At 39.8% G+C, this 19,136-nt stretch overlaps 1 protein-coding gene across 1 annotated transcript in view; it reads left to right on the top strand.

Moving 5' to 3' along the window:
• Window positions 1–6,757, top strand: part of KPNA3 (karyopherin subunit alpha 3) — a gene marked incomplete in the record, with an annotated part of 693,441 nt that extends 686,684 nt beyond the window's left edge. Inside the window, 1 exon segment of the mRNA XM_053705555.1 lies at window positions 4,107–6,757. Coding sequence (XP_053561530.1) covers window positions 4,107–4,205 — 99 coding nt within the window.
• Between the last annotated feature and the right edge of the window lie 12,379 nt (window positions 6,758–19,136).

Below are 19,136 nucleotides of genomic sequence, written 5' to 3'. Positions count from 1 at the left end.
GGCCCTAAGTGTCACAAATTATTTTATCTGTGATGCTAATATGCAGATGATCCACTTGAATGCTAAGACATCAGGTTTCTCTGTTCTAGCCCGCAGGGCTCTATGGTTAAGGTCGTGGTCTGTGGACATGACTTCCAAGTCTAGATTACTGTCCCTTCCTTTTCAGGGGAAAGTTCTTTTCAGTCCAGTATCATATCCACGGTCACGGGAGGCAAGATAAGAAGAGTAAGCCTAAAGAATCTACTTTTCGTCCCTTTCGTTCTGACAAGTCTCAATGCCAGCAGCCTACCGCAAAGACCGAGCAGTCCAAGGGATCTTGGAAGCCACCTCAGTCTTGGAACAAGTCCAAGCAGAGCAAGAAGCCAGTCGAGACAAAGTCGGCATGTAGGGGCGGCCCCCGATCCCGTCTCTGGATAGGGTAGGGGGCAGACTATCTCTCTTCGCAGAGGCTTGGATGAGAGACGTACAGAATCCTTGGGTTCTGGAGCTTATCACCCAGGGTTACAGAATGGGATTCAAGACTCATCCGCCCAGGGGCAGATTCCTCCTGTCAAACCTATCCTCAAGACCAGAGAAGAGAGACGCCTTTCTAGAATGTGTGAGGGATCTCTCCTCTCTGAGTAATTGTGCCAGTACCTCTAGCGGACAGGGGTTTATTCAAACCTTTTCGTGGTCCCAAAGGGGGAAGGCACGTTCCACCCAATTCTGGACCTAAAGTGCCTAAACAAGTTTGTTGGTTCCATCGTTCAAAATGGAGACTATCAGGTTGATTCTGCCCCTAGTTAAAGAGGGGCAATTTATGACAATAGACTTGAAGGATGCTTACCTTCACATATCAATCCACAGGGACCATTTCAGGTTCCCAAGATTCGCTTTTCTGGACCAGCACTTCCAGTTTGTGGCCCTACTGTTTGGTCTGGGGTCTGCCCCAAGAGTCTTTACGAAGGTTCTGGGAGCGTTACTTGCAGTAGCAAGAGCCAGAGGCATTGTGGTGACCCCTTATCTGGACGATATCTTGGTTCAGGCTCCGTCCTGCAGTCTCGCGGTGGACCACTCAAGAACTCTCCTTCGATCCCACGAATGGAAGATAAACGAGGGAAAGAGTTCTCTGGTCCCCAGCAACAGGGTGGAATTCCTGGGCACGATAATAGTTTCCATATCCATGAAGATATTCTTGACAGAGCAGAGACGTTCAAAAATTCCGTCCAGTTGTCTTGCCCTTCAGACCTCCTCAAGGCCATCTGTGGCCAGGTGTATAGAGGTGATTGGGCTCATGGTTTCCAGCATAGATGTCATTCCTTTCACCAGGTTCCATCTCAGGCCTCTGCAGTTATGCATGTTGAGACAATGAAACAGCGATCATTCAGACGTATCCCAACAGATATTCTGGACCATCGAGCAGGGGATTCCCTCTCTTGGTGGGTCCGTCTTGAAACCATCCTGGAAGGTTGTGATCACGGACGCAAGTCTATCAGGATGGGGAGCTGTTTGGGGTGAAAGACGGGCACAGGGCGGGTGGACTCGAGGAGTCGACCCTACCGATAAATATCCTGGAACTACGAGCAATATTCAATGCTCTGAGGGTTTGGCCCCTCTTGGTGTTGTCCCGTTTCATCAGATTCCAGTCGGACAACATTACCTCTGTGGCGTGCATAAACCATCGGGGGGGGCGAGAATCTCCCTAGCCATGAGGGAGGTGTCTTAGATTCTGGAATGGACGGAGACGCACTGCTGTTCGCTCTCAGCGATCCACATCCCGGGTGTGGACAACTGGGAAGCGAATTTACTCAGACAATAGTTTCATCTGGGGGAATCGTCTCTCCATCCCGAGGTGTTTGCGGAGATCTGCATCAGATGGGGGACGCCGGAGATAGATCTCATGGCGTCCAGACTCAACTTCAAGCTACCCAGATACAGGTCGCGGTCCAGGGATCCCCAGGCGGAACTGATAAATGCCTTGGCTGGTACCCTGGGAGTTCAGCCTAGTTTACATTTTTCCCCTGTTGACACTTCTACCACGAGTGGTGGCCCGCATCAAATGGGAGCAAGCTTCGACCATTCTGATTGCTCCGTTGTGGCCACGGAGGACGTGGTTTGCGGATCTGGTGAGAATGACGTTGTCTCCTCCTCCATGGAGGTTACTCTGTCGCAGAGATCTGCTAGTTCAAGGCCCCTTTCTCCACCAAAATCTCTATTCTCTGAGGCTGACTGCATGGAGATTGAATGCATAGTCTTGGCTAAGAGGGGTTTCTCGGAGAGTGATTGATACTCTCATTCAGGCCAGGAAGCCGGTCACTCGTCACATCTATCATAAGGTGTGGCAGAGCTATTTATCCTAGTGTGAGGAACATGGATATCCCTGGCACACGATTAGGGTATGCAGGATTCTGGCTTTTCTTCAAGATGGTCTGGATAAGGGCCTTGCCGCTAGTTCCTTAAAGGGACAGATTTCAGACTTATTGGTTCTGCTACACAAGAAGCTTGCGGAGCGTCCTGATGTTCAGTCCTTTGTTCAGGCCCTGTCCAGAATCAGACCGGTATTTAGACATTCTGCTCCACCTTGGAGCTTGTACTTGGTACTTTAAGTTTTGCAGAGGGCTCCGTTTGAGCCTATGCATGCAGTTGACATTAAGATTCTCTCTTGGAAGGTTCTGTTTCTTTTGGCTATTGCATCGGCTCGCAGAGTTTGAATTAGCGGCCTTGCAATATGCGCCCCTTACCTGGTTTTTCATGCTGACTGTACTGTGCACTGGGTTGGGATTTCTTCCCAAGTTGTCTGGATATGATCGAAACATTAATCAGGAGATAGTGGTTCCTCCTTTGTGTCTTATCCCTTCTTCTCCGAAGGAGAGGTTACTTCATAATTTGGATATTGTTCGAGCCTTGAAGTTTTATCTTCAGGCCATAAAAGATTTCATATAGACTTCGTCTTTGTTTGTGGTTTATTCAGGGAATCGTAGGGGGCAGAGGGCCTCTTCCACTTCACTGTCCTTTTGGTTGAGGAGCATGATCCATTTGGCCTATAAGACAGCGGGACATAAGCCTCCTCAGAGGATTACGGCTCACTCAACTAGAGGTGTGGCCTCTTCTTGGGCCTTTAGGAATGAGGCCTCTATGGAGTACATTTGTAAGGCGGCTACTTGGTCTTCTTTACATACTTTTGCAAAATTTTACAAATTTGATGTTTTTGCTTCGGCGGAAGCTGTTTTGGGGAGAAATAATCTACAGGCTGTGCTTCCCTCAGTATAGGGTCTGCCTTCATTTTCCCTCCCGTTTTTTTAATTCAGTGTCCTCTAGAATATTTGTTCCCACGAGTAATGAATGAAGCAGTGGACTCTCCTATTAAGATGGAAAACATAAATTATGCTTATCTGATAATTCAATTTCCATCTGTTGGAGGAGAGTCCACTGCTCCCGCCCGTTTGCTTCAGTGGCGGGCCTAAATTTAATATTCTGGCACCGTTTATACCCTGATATTTTCCCTACTGTTCCTTGTTCCCTTGGCAGAATGACTGGGGAATGAGGGGAGTGGGGGAGGTATTTAAGCCTTTGGCTGGGGTGTCTTTGCCTCCTCCTGGTGGCCAGGTTCTTAATTCCCACAGATGGAAATTAAATTATCAGGTAAGCATAATTTTGTTTTTTATTATGCACTTGTTAATTTTGAAATTCTACTGCATTGAGTGGTCCTTTAAACTATAATATAGGAAGTTATAAGTTTTAAAAGTAGGATTAATAGGTAAGTACACAGAAGAGTGTGTTTTTATGCTTTGTCTTCATCCTTGGAGCTTCTACCTACTCTGAGAATGTACTAAAATAAATATGCACATACTGAATATAAATAAGTCTGTATCCATTTGTCATATATTTATTTTTTATTTAAATTTTTGGAAACTTTACACTAATTAAACAGTAATAGTAAACACAACAAAAATAACATATTAAAAAGACATAAAACATTTTGTATATTTATCATAAAATATTATATATATATATATATATATATATATATATATATATATATATATATATATATATATATATATATATATATATGGAAAAAATTGCAGCGCATTTTTTTATTAATTTTACATTATTTTTGTTTATAGATTGACGAAGATCAAAACCTCCTTCCTGAAGCAACCCAGGGTGGTACTTACAATTTTGAACCATCATCCAATCTTCAAACAAAAGAATTTAACTTCTAAGAATGTTGCAGTGCAGCTTTTATCTATCCCACAACATAAAGCACCACCAGATGTCCACCAGTGGAAGATACACAAAGGCTTCAAGATTCACATGCCTCTTCATTTTGATGCTTCTAAAAGCAAACCTTGTATCTGTCACCTTGCAGTTGCCAAATGTCACGCTCACATGGACTGCATATGCATGATCTCGGTTTACTTTAAAAATATAACAATCCCACTATTTTTTTTCTTCTAATTGGCACCATGTGCTGACTGCCACAACAGTTTCTTTTTTTTTTTTTTTTTTTTTTTTTTTTTTTAAAAAGATTATTCCATAGTGGTGGAGTATCAGCTTACTGTTGAAAAGTAGCTTCTTTTGAATCTGGTGCACTGTACATCAAGACTAGTATGACGCATACATTTTTTGAAAAGACTTTATAGGAGTGGTCTATTCTGAGCCTCCATACTATTACATGAACATTTTCATATTTTGTGGAACTATAAATTTAATGGAAATAACATGCAAGCCAAAAGATTTCATCCATGAAACTGTATAATAAGTTTAACTTGGGTCATTTATTGAAACAAAAATGTTAAGGAGAGAGGAACTATTGTTTTAACTGGTTTCCTAACCTCATCACACATCAGAATTGGAAAATGGAACTGATTAGAAGCAGAATGTTTTGTATTTTATTGAACATCAAGCCCAATTTGACCACTTCAGCCTATGGTTTCCTGCTGTTTAAGTAACCAAATCTGTGCATGGGGTTTACCCTGAGCTATAAGAACTTTTCATATATGAAATAGATCTCAAGCTGAAAGCAAGAGTCTAAATAATAATGCTTTTATTTGTGGAAACAACAATTCTTAAAATGCAGGGGGGTTGGAAATGAGAAACTTGCTCTCAACTTTCTGTGGACATGGTATATCTTGTTTTAATTAAGTTAATATAGGTAGGGTCAAAATCTGGCGCTTTAATGTTTACTGTAACTTAGTCTTAAGCAATATATCCTTTGTAACCAGTGCTTTTGAAAATGATGGGTGGCATCAAGCTGGGAATTGTTTAGAGACATCATAAAGGCTAAATTTAGTGAATAGATTAGCTCTATAAGTCAGTCTCATAGTGATAAAAAAAAGTGTTAGGGCTTTTTGTTCACTGAGCGGTCAAGTTAGCCATTAATACGTTTCTGGTCTGCAGGCGGTTAAGTTCTGGGTTACAGCTATACTGTTTTTGCTTTCCAACTGTACAGTGCCCTTTTAATAACCCTAATGTGTTGGCAAGCTTAAGAAGCTAGGATTATTTAACTTGTTTAATCAGGTTGATGTCAGTGGCACAGTTAAGAATCTGTCAATATGATAATGGTGTTAAATTTGAACAGCTTAATGCTTTCAGGAATTTCCAAGATGCTTTTTTTTTTGGTGTGAGTTACATTTACCTGAGTGATGAGGAACTTTTTGCTGCTCAGCCACTAAGATGCAGTTTAACTGTGCGTGATATTTCCCAATGAAGTGATGTGAAGGGTTAGACAAATTTAAAACTACTTTTTAGTTTTTACTTGGGTCATGTTTACTGTGATGAGAACAGATGCCATCCATGCTTTGTGGATAAGCTTTCCTTTCCCTTAATCCTTTCACTTAATGAGCAACTCACAGCAGATGTGCATTCATTACAATATATATCTGCCAAGGTGGAGCCACTTTAAAGATGGGGGGGGGGGGGTTGTCTTGTATCTAATGATACAAGTATATGTTTAAACTGCAAGATTTTTACTTGCTAAAGAATCTGTTTTAATATAGTGGTTTGGCCTCTGAGTATTTATAGGTTTTATAAATTTTAAAATCCGTTTCTCTTTAAGGTGGCTCAGAACTTTTTCAACTCTTGTGCACATAAAAATTGAGTTGAAATTCATTGTGCCTTTTTTTCTTTACCCTTTTCCCGGAGTTTAGAGTTAAATCTTCATATCTTAACTGCATCCCATTCACACAATAGTCCAATGTGTGGTGCTTCACTTAAAAGAGTTTGTCAACACTTGATATGGTCACGTTGTAAAATGACCTCTGATCTATAACTTATTACATAAGATACTCCACCAACCTACTTCCCTCATCATAGGCATTCTCAATAGATTGTTTTCTGATAACTACCTAACCCAGAAATAACACTGGGACTTGGAATAAAGCAAGCTGGATGAAAAAAATGAATTCTCATCCTTTCCAACGAAGGTTCTGGTGATGGAGCTTAAATTAAAAAAGCCATTTTTTTATTTTTTTGGCCATTGTTTTAAAAAGCCTTTAAAGTGTGTGTGACTACTTTAAAGTGCTAACCAAATGGTATATTTGGTTAGCTTTTCTCATTTGTGACCTTACCAAGTTTTGACAAAATTGCATTATTGACCATTTAAAAGAGAATATTGCTGCACTTTTAAGTTTTCAGAACAGTGTTTGAAAATGCATTTTTTATTAACTGTTTAAATAGACTAAAATATTCTTTCAAAAGAGGCATCAAAATGTGTTCCTAATTTTGTATATGGGCTTAGGTTTTGTAACCAATAAAAAGCTGCTATTGAAGACTATACTATTACTTTATTTTGTTTAAAATATATATTACCACTTTTTACAAACCAGAGAAAATACCAGTGTATTTTCTTACCTTATATGATAATGGAGTTTTCTTTCATGTAATTAGCAAGAGTCCATGAGCTAGTGACGTATGGGATATACATTCCTACCAGGAGGGGCAAAGTTTCCCAAACCTCAAAATGCCTATAAATACACCCCTCACCACACCCACAATTCAGTTTTACAAACTTTGCCTCCTATGGAGGTGGTGAAGTAAGTTTGTGCTAGATTCTACGTTGATATGCGCTCCGCAGCAAGTTGGAGCCCGGTTTTCCTCTCAGCGTGCAGTGAATGTCAGAGGGATGTGAGGAGAGTATTGCCTATTTGAATGCAGTGATCTCCTTCTACGGGGTCTATTTCATAGGTTCTCTGTTATCGGTCGTAGAGATTCATCTCTTACCTCCCTTTTCAGATCGACGATATACTCTTATTTATATACCATTACCTCTGCTGATTTTCGTTTCAGTACTGGTTTGGCTTTCTACAAACGTGTAGATGAGTGTCTTGGGGTAAGTAAATCTTATTTTCTGTGACACTCTAAGCTATGGTTGGGCACTTTATTTATAAAGTTCTAAATATATGTATTCAAACATTTATTTGCCTTGACTCAGAATGTTCAACATTCCTTATTTTCAGACAGTCAGTTTCATATTTGGGATAATGCGTTTGAATCAATTCATTTTTTCTTACCTTAAAAATTTGACTTTTTTTCCCTGTGGGCTGTTAGGCTCGCGGGGGCTGAAAATGCTTCATTTTATTGCGTCATTCTTGGCGCGGACTTTTTTGGCGCAAAAAATCTTTTCTGTTTCCGGCATCATACGTGTCGCCGGAAGTTGCGTCATTTTTTTTGACGTCCTTTTGCGCCAAAAATGTCGGCGTTCCGGATGTGGCGTCATTTTTGGCGTCGCTTTTGTCTCCACATTATTTCAGTCTGATTTTTTCTTTGCTTCTGGTTACTAGAAGCTTGTTTATTGGCATTTTTTCCCATTCCTGAAACTGTCATTTAAGGAATTTGATCAATTTTGCTTTATATGTTGTTTTTTCTCTTACATATTGCAAGATGTCTCACGTTGCATCTGAGTCAGAAGATACTTCAGGAAAATCGCTGTCTAGTGCTGGAACTACCAAAGCTAAGTGTATCTGCTGTAAACTTTTGGTAGCTATTCCTCCGGCTGTTTGTATTAATTGTTATGACAAACTTGTTAAAGCAGATAATATTTCCTTTAGTAATGTACCATTGCCTGTTGCAGTTCCCTCAACATCTAAGGTGCAGAATGTTCCTGATAACATAAGAGATTTTTTTTCTGAATCCATCAAGAAGGCTATGTCTGTTATTTCTCCTTCTAGGAAACATAAAAAATCTTTTAAAACTTCTCTCTCTACAGATGAATTTTTAAATGAACATCATCATTCTGATTCTGATGACTCTTCTGGTTCAGAGGATTCTGTCTCAGAGATTGATGCTGATAAATCTTCATATTTATTTAAAATGGAATTTATTCGTTCTTTACTTAAAGAAGTACTAATTGCTTTAGAAATAGAGGATTCTGGTCCTCTGGATACTAATTCTAAACGTTTAGATAAGGTGTTTAAATCTCCTGTGGTTATTCCAGAAGTTTTTCCTGTTCCTAATGCTATTTCTGAAGTAATTTCCAGAGAATGGGATAAATTGGGTAATTCATTTACTCCTTCTAAACGTTTTAAGCAATTATATCCTGTGCCGTCTGACAGATTAGAATTTTGGGACAAAATCCCTAAAGTTGATGGGGCTATTTCTACCCTTGCTAAACGTACTACTATTCCTACGTCAGATGGTACTTCGTTTAAAGATCCTTTAGATAGGAAAATTGAATCCTTTCTAAGAAAAGCTTATCTGTGTTCAGGTAATCTTCTTAGACCTGCTATATCTTTGGCTGATGTTGCTGCAGCTTCAACTTTTTGGTTGGAGACTTTAGCGCAACAAGTAACAGATCATGATTCTCATAATATTATTATTCTTCTTCAGCATGCTAATAATTTTATCTGTGATGCCATTTTTGATATTATCAGAGTTGATGTCAGGTTTATGTCTCTAGCTATTTTAGCTAGAAGAGCTTTATGGCTTAAAACTTGGAATGCTGATATGGCTTCTAAATCAACTCTACTTTCCATTTCTTTCCAGGGTAGCAAATTATTTGGTTCTCAGTTGGATTCCATTATCTCAACTGTTACTGGTGGGAAAGGAACTTTTTTACCACAGGATAAAAAAATCTAAGGGTAAAAACAGGGCTAATAATCGTTTTCGTTCCTTTCATTTCAACAAAGAACAAAAGCCTGATCCTTCATCCTCAGGAGCAGTTTCAGTTTGGAAACCATCTCCAGTCTGGAATAAATCCAAGCCTTCTAGAAAGGCAAAACCTGCTTCTAAGTCCACATGAAGGTGCGGCCCTCATTCCAGCTCAGCTGGTAGGGGGCAGGTTACGTTTTTTCAAAGAAATTTGGATCAATTCTGTTCACAATCTTTGGATTCAGAACATTGTTTCAGAAGGGTACAGAATTGGTTTCAAGATGAGACCTCCTGCAAAGAGATTTTTTCTTTCCCGTGTCCCAGTAAATCCAGTGAAAGCTCAAGCATTTCTGAATTGTGTTTCAGATCTAGAGTTGGCTGGAGTAATTATGCCAGTTCCAGTTCTGGAACAGGGGATGGGGTTTTATTCAAATCTCTTCATTGTACCAAAGAAGGAGAATTCCTTCAGACCAGTTCTGGATCTAAAAATATTGAATCGTTATGTAAGGATACCAACGTTCAAAATGGTAACTGTAAGGACTATCTTGCCTTTTGTTCAGCAAGGGCATTATATGTCCACAATAGATTTACAGGATGCTTATCTGCATATTCCGATTCATCCAGATCATTATTCAGTTCCTGAGATTCTCTTTTCTGGACAAGCATTACCAGTTTGTGGCTCTGCCGTTTGGCCTAGCCACAGCTCCAAGAATTTGTACAAAAGTTCTCGGTGCCCTTCTGTCTGTGATCAGAGAACAGGGTATTGTGGTATTTCCTTATTTGGACGATATCTTGGTACTTGCTCAGTCTTTACATTTAGCAGAATCTCATACGAATCGACTTGTGTTGTTTCTTCAAGATCATGGTTGGAGGATCAATTTACCAAAAAGTTAATTGATTCCTCAGACAAGGGTAACTTTTCTGGGTTTCCAGATAGATTCAGTGTCCATGACTCTGTCTTTAACAGACAAGAGACGTCTAAAATTGATTTCAGCTTGTCGAAACCTTCAGTCACAATCATTCCCTTCGGTAGCCTTATGCATGGAAATTCTAGGTCTTATGACTGCTGCATCGGACGCGATCCCCTTTGCTCGTTTTCACATGCGACCTCTTCAGTTCTGTATGCTGAATCAATGGTGCAGGGATTACACAAAGATATCTCAATTAATATCTTTAAAACCGATTGTACGACACTCTCTAACGTGGTGGACAGATCACCATCGTTTAATTCAGGGGGCTTCTTTTGTTCTTCCGACCTGGACTGTAATTTCAACAGATGCAAGTCTCACAGGTTGGGGAGCTGTGTGGGGATCTCTGACGGCACAAAGAGTTTGGGAATCTCAGGAGGTGAGATTACTGATCAATATTTTGGAACTCCGTGCAATTTTCAGAGCTCTTCAGTCTTGGCCTCTTCTGAAGAGAGAATCGTTCATTTGTTTTCAGACAGACAATGTCACAACTGTGGCATACATCAATCATCAAGGAGGGACTCACAGTCCTCTGGCTATGAAAGAAGTATCTCGAATTCTGGTTTGGGCGGAATCCAGCTCCTGTTTAATCTCTGCGGTTCATATCCCAGGTATAGACAATTGGGAAGCGGATTATCTCAGTCGCCAAACGTTACATCCGGGCGAATGGTCTCTTCACCCAGAGGTATTTCTTCAGATTGTTCAAATGTGGGGACTTCCAGAAATAGATCTGATGGCCTCTCATCTAAACAAGAAACTTCCCAGGTATCTGTCCAGATCCAGGGATCCTCAAGCGGAAGCAGTGGATGCATTGTCACTTCCTTGGAAGTATCATCCTGCCTATATCTTTCTGCCTCTAGTTCTTCTTCCAAGAGTAATCTCCAAGATTCTGAAGGAATGCTCGTTTGTTCTGCTGGTAGCTCCGGCATGGCCTCACAGGTTTTGGTATGCGGATCTTGTCCGGATGGCCTCTTGCCATCCGTGGACTCTTCCGCTACGACCAGACCTTCTGTCGCAAGGTCCTTTTTTCCATCAGGATCTCAAATCCTTAAATTTAAAGGTATGGAGATTGAACGCTTGATTCTTAGTCAAAGAGGTTTCTCTGACTCTGTGATTAATACTATGTTACAGGCTCGTAAATCTGTATCCAGAGAGATATATTATAGAGTCTGGAAGACTTATATTTCTTGGTGTCTTTCTCATCATTTTTCTTGGCATTCTTTTAGAATTCCAAGAATTTTACAGTTTCTTCAGGATGGTTTAGATAAAGGTTTGTCCACAAGTTCCTTGAAAGGACAAATCTCTGCTCTTTCTGTTCTTTTTCACAGAAAGATTGCTAATCTTCCTGATATTCATTGTTTTGTACAAGCTTTGGTTCGTATAAAACCTGTCATTAAGTCAATTTCTCCTCCTTGGAGTTTGAATTTGGTTCTAGGGGCTCTTCAAGCTCCTCCGTTTGAACCTATGCATTCATTGGACATTAAATTACTTTCTTGGAAAGTTTTGTTCCTTTTGGCAATCTCTTCTGCCAGAAGAGTTTCTGAATTATCTGCTCTTTCTTGTGAGTCTCCTTTTCTTTCATGTAATTAGCAAGAGTCCATGAGCTAGTGACGTATGGGATATACATTCCTACCAGGAGGGGCAAAGTTTCCCAAACCTCAAAATGCCTATAAATACACCCCTCACCACACCCACAATTCAGTTTTACAAACTTTGCCTCCGATGGAGGTGGTGAAGTAAGTTTGTGCTAGATTCTACGTTGATATGCGCTCCGCAGCAAGTTGGAGCCCGGTTTTCCTCTCAGCGTGCAGTGAATGTCAGAGGGATGTGAGGAGAGTATTGCCTATTTGAATGCAGTGATCTCCTTCTACGGGGTCTATTTCATAGGTTCTCTGTTATCGGTCGTAGAGATTCATCTCTTACCTCCCTTTTCAGATCGACGATATACTCTTATATATACCATTACCTCTGCTGATTCTCGTTTCAGTACTGGTTTGGCTTCTACAAACATGTAGATGAGTGTCCTGGGGTAAGTAAGTCTTATTTTCTGTGACACTCCTAGCTATGGTTGGGCACTTTGTTTATAAAGTTCTAAATATATGTATTCAAACATTTATTTGCCTTGACTCAGAATGTTCAACTTTCCTTATTTTTCAGACAGTCAGTTTCATATTTGGGATTATGCATTTGAATTATTCATTTTTTCTTACCTTCAAAAATTTGACTCTTTTTTTCCCTGTGGGCTGTTAGGCTCGCGGGGGCTGAAAATGCTTCATTTTATTGCGTCATTCTTGGCGCGGACTTTTTTTGGCGCAAAAAATTCTTTTCCGTTTCCGGCGTCATACGTGTCGCCGGAAGTTGCGTCATTTTTTGACGTTATTTTGCGCCAAAAATGTCGGCGTTCCGGATGTGGCGTCATTTTTGGCGCCAAAAGCATTTAGGCGCCAAATAATGTGGGCGTCTTATTTGGCGCTAAAAAATATGGGCGTCGCTTTTGTCTCCACATTATTTAAGTCTTATTTTTCATTGCTTCTGGTTGCTAGAAGCTTGTTCTTTGGCATTTTTTCCCATTCCTGAAACTGTCATTTAAGGAATTTGATCAATTTTGCTTTATATGTTGTTTTTTCTCTTACATATTGCAAGATGTCTCACGTTGCATCTGAGTCAGAAGATACTACAGGAAAATCGCTGTCTAGTGCTGGATCTACCAAAGCTAAGTGTATCTGCTGTAAACTTTTGGTAGCTATTCCTCCGGCTGTTGTTTGTATTAATTGTCATGACAAACTTGTTAATGCAGATAATATTTCCTTTAGTAAAGTACCATTGTCTGTTGCAGTTCCTTCAACATCTAAGGTGCAGAATGTTCCTGATAACATAAGAGATTTTGTTTCTGAATCCATCAAGAAGGCTATGTCTGTTATTTCTCCTTCTAGAAAACGTAAAAAATCTTTTAAAACTTCTCTCCCTACAGATGAATTTTTAAATGAACATCATCATTCTGATTCTGATGACTCTTCTGGTTCAGAGGATTCTGTTTCAGAGATTGATGCTGATAAATCTTCATATTTATTTAAAATGGAATTTATTCGTTCTTTACTTAAAGAAGTACTAATTGCTTTAGAAATAGAGGATTCTGGTCCTCTTGATACTAATTCTAAACGTTTAGATAAGGTATTTAAATCTCCTGTGGTTATTCCAGAAGTTTTTCCTGTTCCTAATGCTATTTCTGCAGTAATTTCCAAAGAATGGGATAAATTGGGTAATTCATTTACTCCTTCTAAACGTTTTAAGCAATTATATCCTGTACCGTCTGACAGGTTATAATTTTGGGACAAAATCCCTAAAGTTGATGGGGCTATTTCTACCCTTGCTAAACGTACTACCATTCCTACGTCAGATGGTACTTCGTTTAAAGATCCTTTAGATAGGAAAATTGAATCCTTTCTAAGAAAAGCTTATCTGTGTTCAGGTAATCTTCTTAGACCTGCTATATCATTGGCTGATGTTGCTGCAGCTTCAACTTTTTGGTTGGAAACTTTAGCGCAACAAGTCATGATTCTCATGATATTATTATTCTTCTTCAGCATGCTAATAATTTTATCTGTGATGCCATTTTTGATATTATCAGAGTTGATGTCAGGTTTATGTCTCTAGCTATTTTAGCTAGAAGAGCTTTATGGCTTAAGACTTGGAATGCTGATATGGCTTCTAAATCAACTCTACTTTCCATTTCTTTCCAGGGTAACAAATTATTTGGTTCTCAGTTGGATTCTATTATCTCAACTGTTACTGGTGGGAAAGGAACTTTTTTACCACAGGATAAAAAATCTAAAGGTAAAAACAGGGCTAATAATCGTTTTCGTTCCTTTCGTTTCAACAAAGAACAAAAGCCTGATCCTTCATCCTCAGGAGCAGTTTCAGTTTGGAAACCATCTCCAGTCTGGAATAAATCCAAGCCTGCTAGAAAGGCAAAGCCTGCTTCTAAGTCCACATGAAGGTGCGGCCCTCATTCCAGCTCAGCTGGTAGGGGGCAGGTTACGTTTTTTCAAAGAAATTTGGATCAATTCTGTTCACAATCTTTGGATTCAGAACATTGTTTCAGAAGGGTACAGAATTGGTTTCAAGATGAGACCTCCTGCAAAGAGATTTTTTCTTTCCCGTGTCCCAGTAAATCCAGTGAAAGCTCAAGCATTTCTGAATTGTGTTTCAGATCTAGAGTTGGCTGGAGTCCAGTTCCGGAACAGGGGATGGGGTTTTATTCAAATCTCTTCATTGTACCAAAGAAGGAGAATTCCTTCAGACCAGTTCTGGATCTAAAAATATTGAATCATTATGTAAGGATACCAACGTTCAAGATGGTAACTGTAAGGACTATCTTGCCTTTTGTTCAGCAAGGGAATTATATGTCCACAATAGATTTACAGGATGCATATCTGCATATTCCGATTCATCCAGATCATTATCAGTTCCTGAGATTCTCTTTTCTGGACAAGCATTACCAGTTTGTGGCTCTACCGTTTGGCCTAGCTACAGCTCCAAGAATTTTTACAAAGGTTCTCGGTGCCCTTCTGTCTGTAATCAGAGAACAGGGTATTGTGGTATTTCCTTATTTGGACGATATCTTGGTACTTGCTCAGTCTTTACATTTAGCAGAATCTCATACGAATCGACTTGTGTTGTTTCTTCAAGATCATGGTTGGAGGATCAATTTACCAAAAAGTTCTTTGATTCCTCAGACAAGGGTAACCTTTCTGGGTTTCCAGATAGATTCAGTGTCCATGACTCTGTCTTTAACAGACAAGAGACGTCTAAAATTGATTGCAGCTTGTCGAAACCTTCAGTCACAATCATTCCCTTCGGTAGCCTTATGCATGGAAATTCTAGGTCTTATGACTGCTGCATCGGACGCGATCCCCTTTGCTCGTTTTCACATGCGACCTCTTCAGCTCTGTATGCTGAATCAATGGTGCAAGGATTACACAAAGATATCTCAATTAATATCTTTAAAACCGATTGTTCGACACTCTCTAACGTGGTGGACAGATCACCATCGTTTAATTCAGGGGGCTTCTTTTGTGCTTCCGACCTGGACTGTAATTTCAACAGATGCAAGTCTCACAGGTTGGGGAGCTGTGTGGGGATCTCTGACAGCACAAGGAGTTTGGGAATCTCAGGAGGTGAGATTACCGATCAATATTTTGGAACTCCGTGCAATTTTCAGAGCTCTTCAGTTTTGGCCTCTTCTGAAGAGAGAATCGTTCATTTGTTTTCAGACAGACAATGTCACAACTGTGGCATACATCAATCATCAAGGAGGGACTCACAGTCCTCTGGCTATGAAAGAAGTATCTCGAATTTTGGTTTGGGCGGAATCCAGCTCCTGTCTAATCTCTGCGGTTCATATCCCAGGTATAGACAATTGGGAAGCGGATTATCTCAGTCGCCAAACGTTGCATCCGGGCGAATGGTCTCTTCACCCAGAGATATTTCTTCAGATTGTTCAAATGTGGGAACTTCCAGAAATAGATCTGATGGCGTCTCATCTAAACAAGAAACTTCCCAGGTATCTGTCCAGATCCCGGGATCCTCAGGCGGAGGCAGTGGATGCATTATCACTTCCTTGGAAGTATCATCCTGCCTATATCTTTCCGCCTCTAGTTCTTCTTCCAAGAGTAATCTCCAAGATTCTGAAGGAATGCTCGTTTGTTCTGCTGGTAGCTCCGGCATGGCCTCACAGGTTTTGGTATGCGGATCTTGTCCGGATGGCCTCTTGCCAACCGTGGACTCTTCCGTTAAGACCAGACCTTCTGTCTCAAGGTCCTTTTTTCCATCAGGATCTGAAATCCTTAAATTTAAAGGTATGGAGATTGAACGCTTGATTCTTGGTCAAAGAGGTTTCTCTGACTGTGATTAATACTATGTTACAGGCTCGTAAATCTGTATCTAGAGAGATATATTATAGAGTCTGGAAGACTTATATTTCTTGGTGTCTTTCTCATCATTTTTCTTGGCATTCTTTTAGAATACCGAGAATATTACAGTTTCTTCAGGATGGTTTAGATAAGGGTTTGTCCGCAAGTTCCTTGAAAGGACAAATCTCTGCTCTTTCTGTTCTTTTTCACAGAAAGATTGCTATTCTTCCTGATATTCATTGTTTTGTAAAAGCTTTGGTTCGTATAAAACCTGTCATTAAGTCAATTTCTCCTCCTTGGAGTTTGAATTTGGTTCTGGGGGCTCTTCAAGCTCCTCCATTTGAACCTATGCATTCATTGGACATTAAATTACTTTCTTGGAAAGTTTTGTTCCTTTTGGCCATCTCTTCTGCCAGAAGAGTTTCTGAATTATCTGCTCTTTCTTGTGAGTCTCCTTTTCTGATTTTTCATCAGGATAAGGCAGTGTTGCGAACTTCTTTTGAATTTTTACCTAAAGTTGTGAATTCCAACAACATTAGTAGAGAAATTGTGGTTCCTTCATTATGTCCTAATCCTAAGAATTCTAAGGAGAAATCGTTACATTCTTTGGATGTTGTTAGAGCTTTGAAATATTATGTTGAAGCTTCTAAGTCTTTCCGAAAGACTTCTAGTTTATTTGTTATCTTTTCCGGTTCTAGAAAAGGCCAGAAAGCTTCTGCCATTTCTTTGGCATCTTGGTTGAAATCTTTAATTCATCTTGCCTATGTTGAGTCGGGTAAAACTCCGCCTCAAAGGATTACAGCTCATTCTACTAGGTCAGTTTCTACTTCCTGGGCGTTTAGGAATGAAGCTTCGATTGATCAGATTTGCAAAGCAGCAACTTGGTCCTCTTTGCATACTTTTACTAAATTCTACCATTTTGATGTATTTTCTTCTTCTGAAGCAGTTTTTGGTAGAAAAGTACTTCAGGCAGCGGTTTCAGTTTGAATCTTCTGCTTATGTTTTTCATTAAACTTTATTTTGGGTGTGGATTATTTTCAGCAGGAATTGGCTGTCTTTATTTTATCCCTCCCTCTCTAGTGACTCTTGCGTGGAAAGATCCACATCTTGGGTAATCATTATCCCATACGTCACTAGCTCATGGACTCTTGCTAATTACATGAAAGAAAACATAATTTATGTAAGAACTTACCTGATAAATTCATTTCTTTCATATTAGCAAGAGTCCATGAGGCCCACCCTTTTTTGTGGTGGTTATGATTTTTGTATAAAGCACAATTATTCCAATTCCTTATTTTATATGCTTTCGCACTTTTTTATCACCCCACTTCTTGGCTATTCGTTAAACTGAATTGTGGGTGTGGTGAGGGGTGTATTTATAGGCATTTTGAGGTTTGGAAAACTTTGCCCCTCCTGGTAGGAATGTATATCCCATACGTCACTAGCTCATGGACTCTTGCTAATATGAAAGAAATGAATTTATCAGGTAAGTTCTTACATAAATTATGTTTTTTTGTACCATATTTTGATCACCTCAAGATAAACCGCTTATGTGGGTTGAATGTGATGCACGTAAAATTGGGTCAATTATACACACTTGTGTATTTACAACCTGTGTGTGATAACTGGGATGGGCTCTTTTCACCCAATCTACTTTTAGTCTGTTCAGTGAGCTGACAATTTTTTCTGTATCCATGCATTCACACACCAACTGATCTGTTGTTTTTAGATTTATTTTGTTAGATGGTAAGAGTCCACAAGATATCACATTTGGGAAGTTACCCTGCTGTCTACTAGGGAGAGGCAAATACACCCCAACATACCAGAACTTTAAATCCTTCCCACTATCATGCTTCCTCAGTCATTTCTTTGATGGGATAAGGTTTATTCTGAGATGCTGATCTACTTAGCTAGAATACTGTTACTTAAAGATCCTTGGCACTGTGCTTGCACTGCCTAATATGGGCTTGTCTACTGGAAGCATTTGCTGTAGCTGATGTATGCAGTGGACCAAGATACTGACAGGTAAGTACTTTGTACCTTCATTACCCACCGGCTATTAGTACGTACACGATGCACATTGTCTGGGGACATACATTTATAAGCAGTTTTAAAGGGACAGTATACTGTAAAATTGATTTTCCCTTAATATATTTCCAATGACTTGTTATACCAGCTGCAGAGTATAGAATGTATAAGAAATTGCATTTCTTTCATGTAATTAGCAAGAGTCCATGAGCTAGTGACGTATGGCATATACATTCCTACCAGGAGGGGCAAAGTTTCCCAAACCTCAAAATGCCTATAAATACACCCCTCACCACACCCACAATTCAGTTTTACAAACTTTGCCTCCGATGGAGGTGGTGAAGTAAGTTTGTGCTAGATTCTACGTTGATATGCGCTCCGCAGCAAGTTGGAGCCCGGTTTTCCTCTCAGCGTGCAGTGAATGTCAGAGGGATGTGAGGAGAGTATTGCCTATTTGAATGCAGTGATCTCCTTCTACGGGATCTATTTCATAGGTTCTCTGTTATCGGTCGTAGAGATTCATCTCTTACCTCCCTTTTCAGATCGACGATATACTCTTATATATACCATTACCTCTGCTGATTCTCGTTTCAGTACTGGTTTGGCTATCTGCTATATGTAGATGAGTGTCCTGGGGTAAGTAAGTCTTATTTTCTGTGACACTCCAAGCTATGGTTGGGCACTTTGTTTATAAAGTTCTAAATATATGTATTCAAACATTTATTTGCCTTGACTCAGAATGTTCAACTTTCCTTATTTTCAGACAGACAGAAATTGCTAGTTTTGTGTTTTAAAACCACAGCCTGTTGAAATGGGTTGAGCTTGCAAGAAAAATTAGATCTCATGTTATCACTTAGTGTATACACACTTGCTATCTTATCTGTTTGTAAACCAAAAGCTTAATACTTCGAGAACAATGAAAATTATCATTTCTTTAATGTAATTAGCAAGAGTCCATGAGCTAGTGACGTATGGGATATACATTCCTACCAGGAGGGGCAAAGTTTCCCAAACCTCAAAATGCCTATAAATACACCCCTCACCACACCCACAATTCAGTTTTACAAACTTTGCCTCCCATGGAGGTGGTGAAGTAAGTTTGTGCTAGATTCTACGTTGATATGCGCTTCGCAGCAGGCTGGAGCCCGGTTTTCCTCTC

The sequence above is a fragment of the Bombina bombina genome, chromosome 3 (genome assembly GCF_027579735.1).
Source record: "Bombina bombina isolate aBomBom1 chromosome 3, aBomBom1.pri, whole genome shotgun sequence".
NCBI classification, from domain to species: Eukaryota; Metazoa; Chordata; class Amphibia; order Anura; family Bombinatoridae; genus Bombina; species Bombina bombina.
This window is presented reverse-complemented; position numbering and strand designations above follow the sequence as displayed.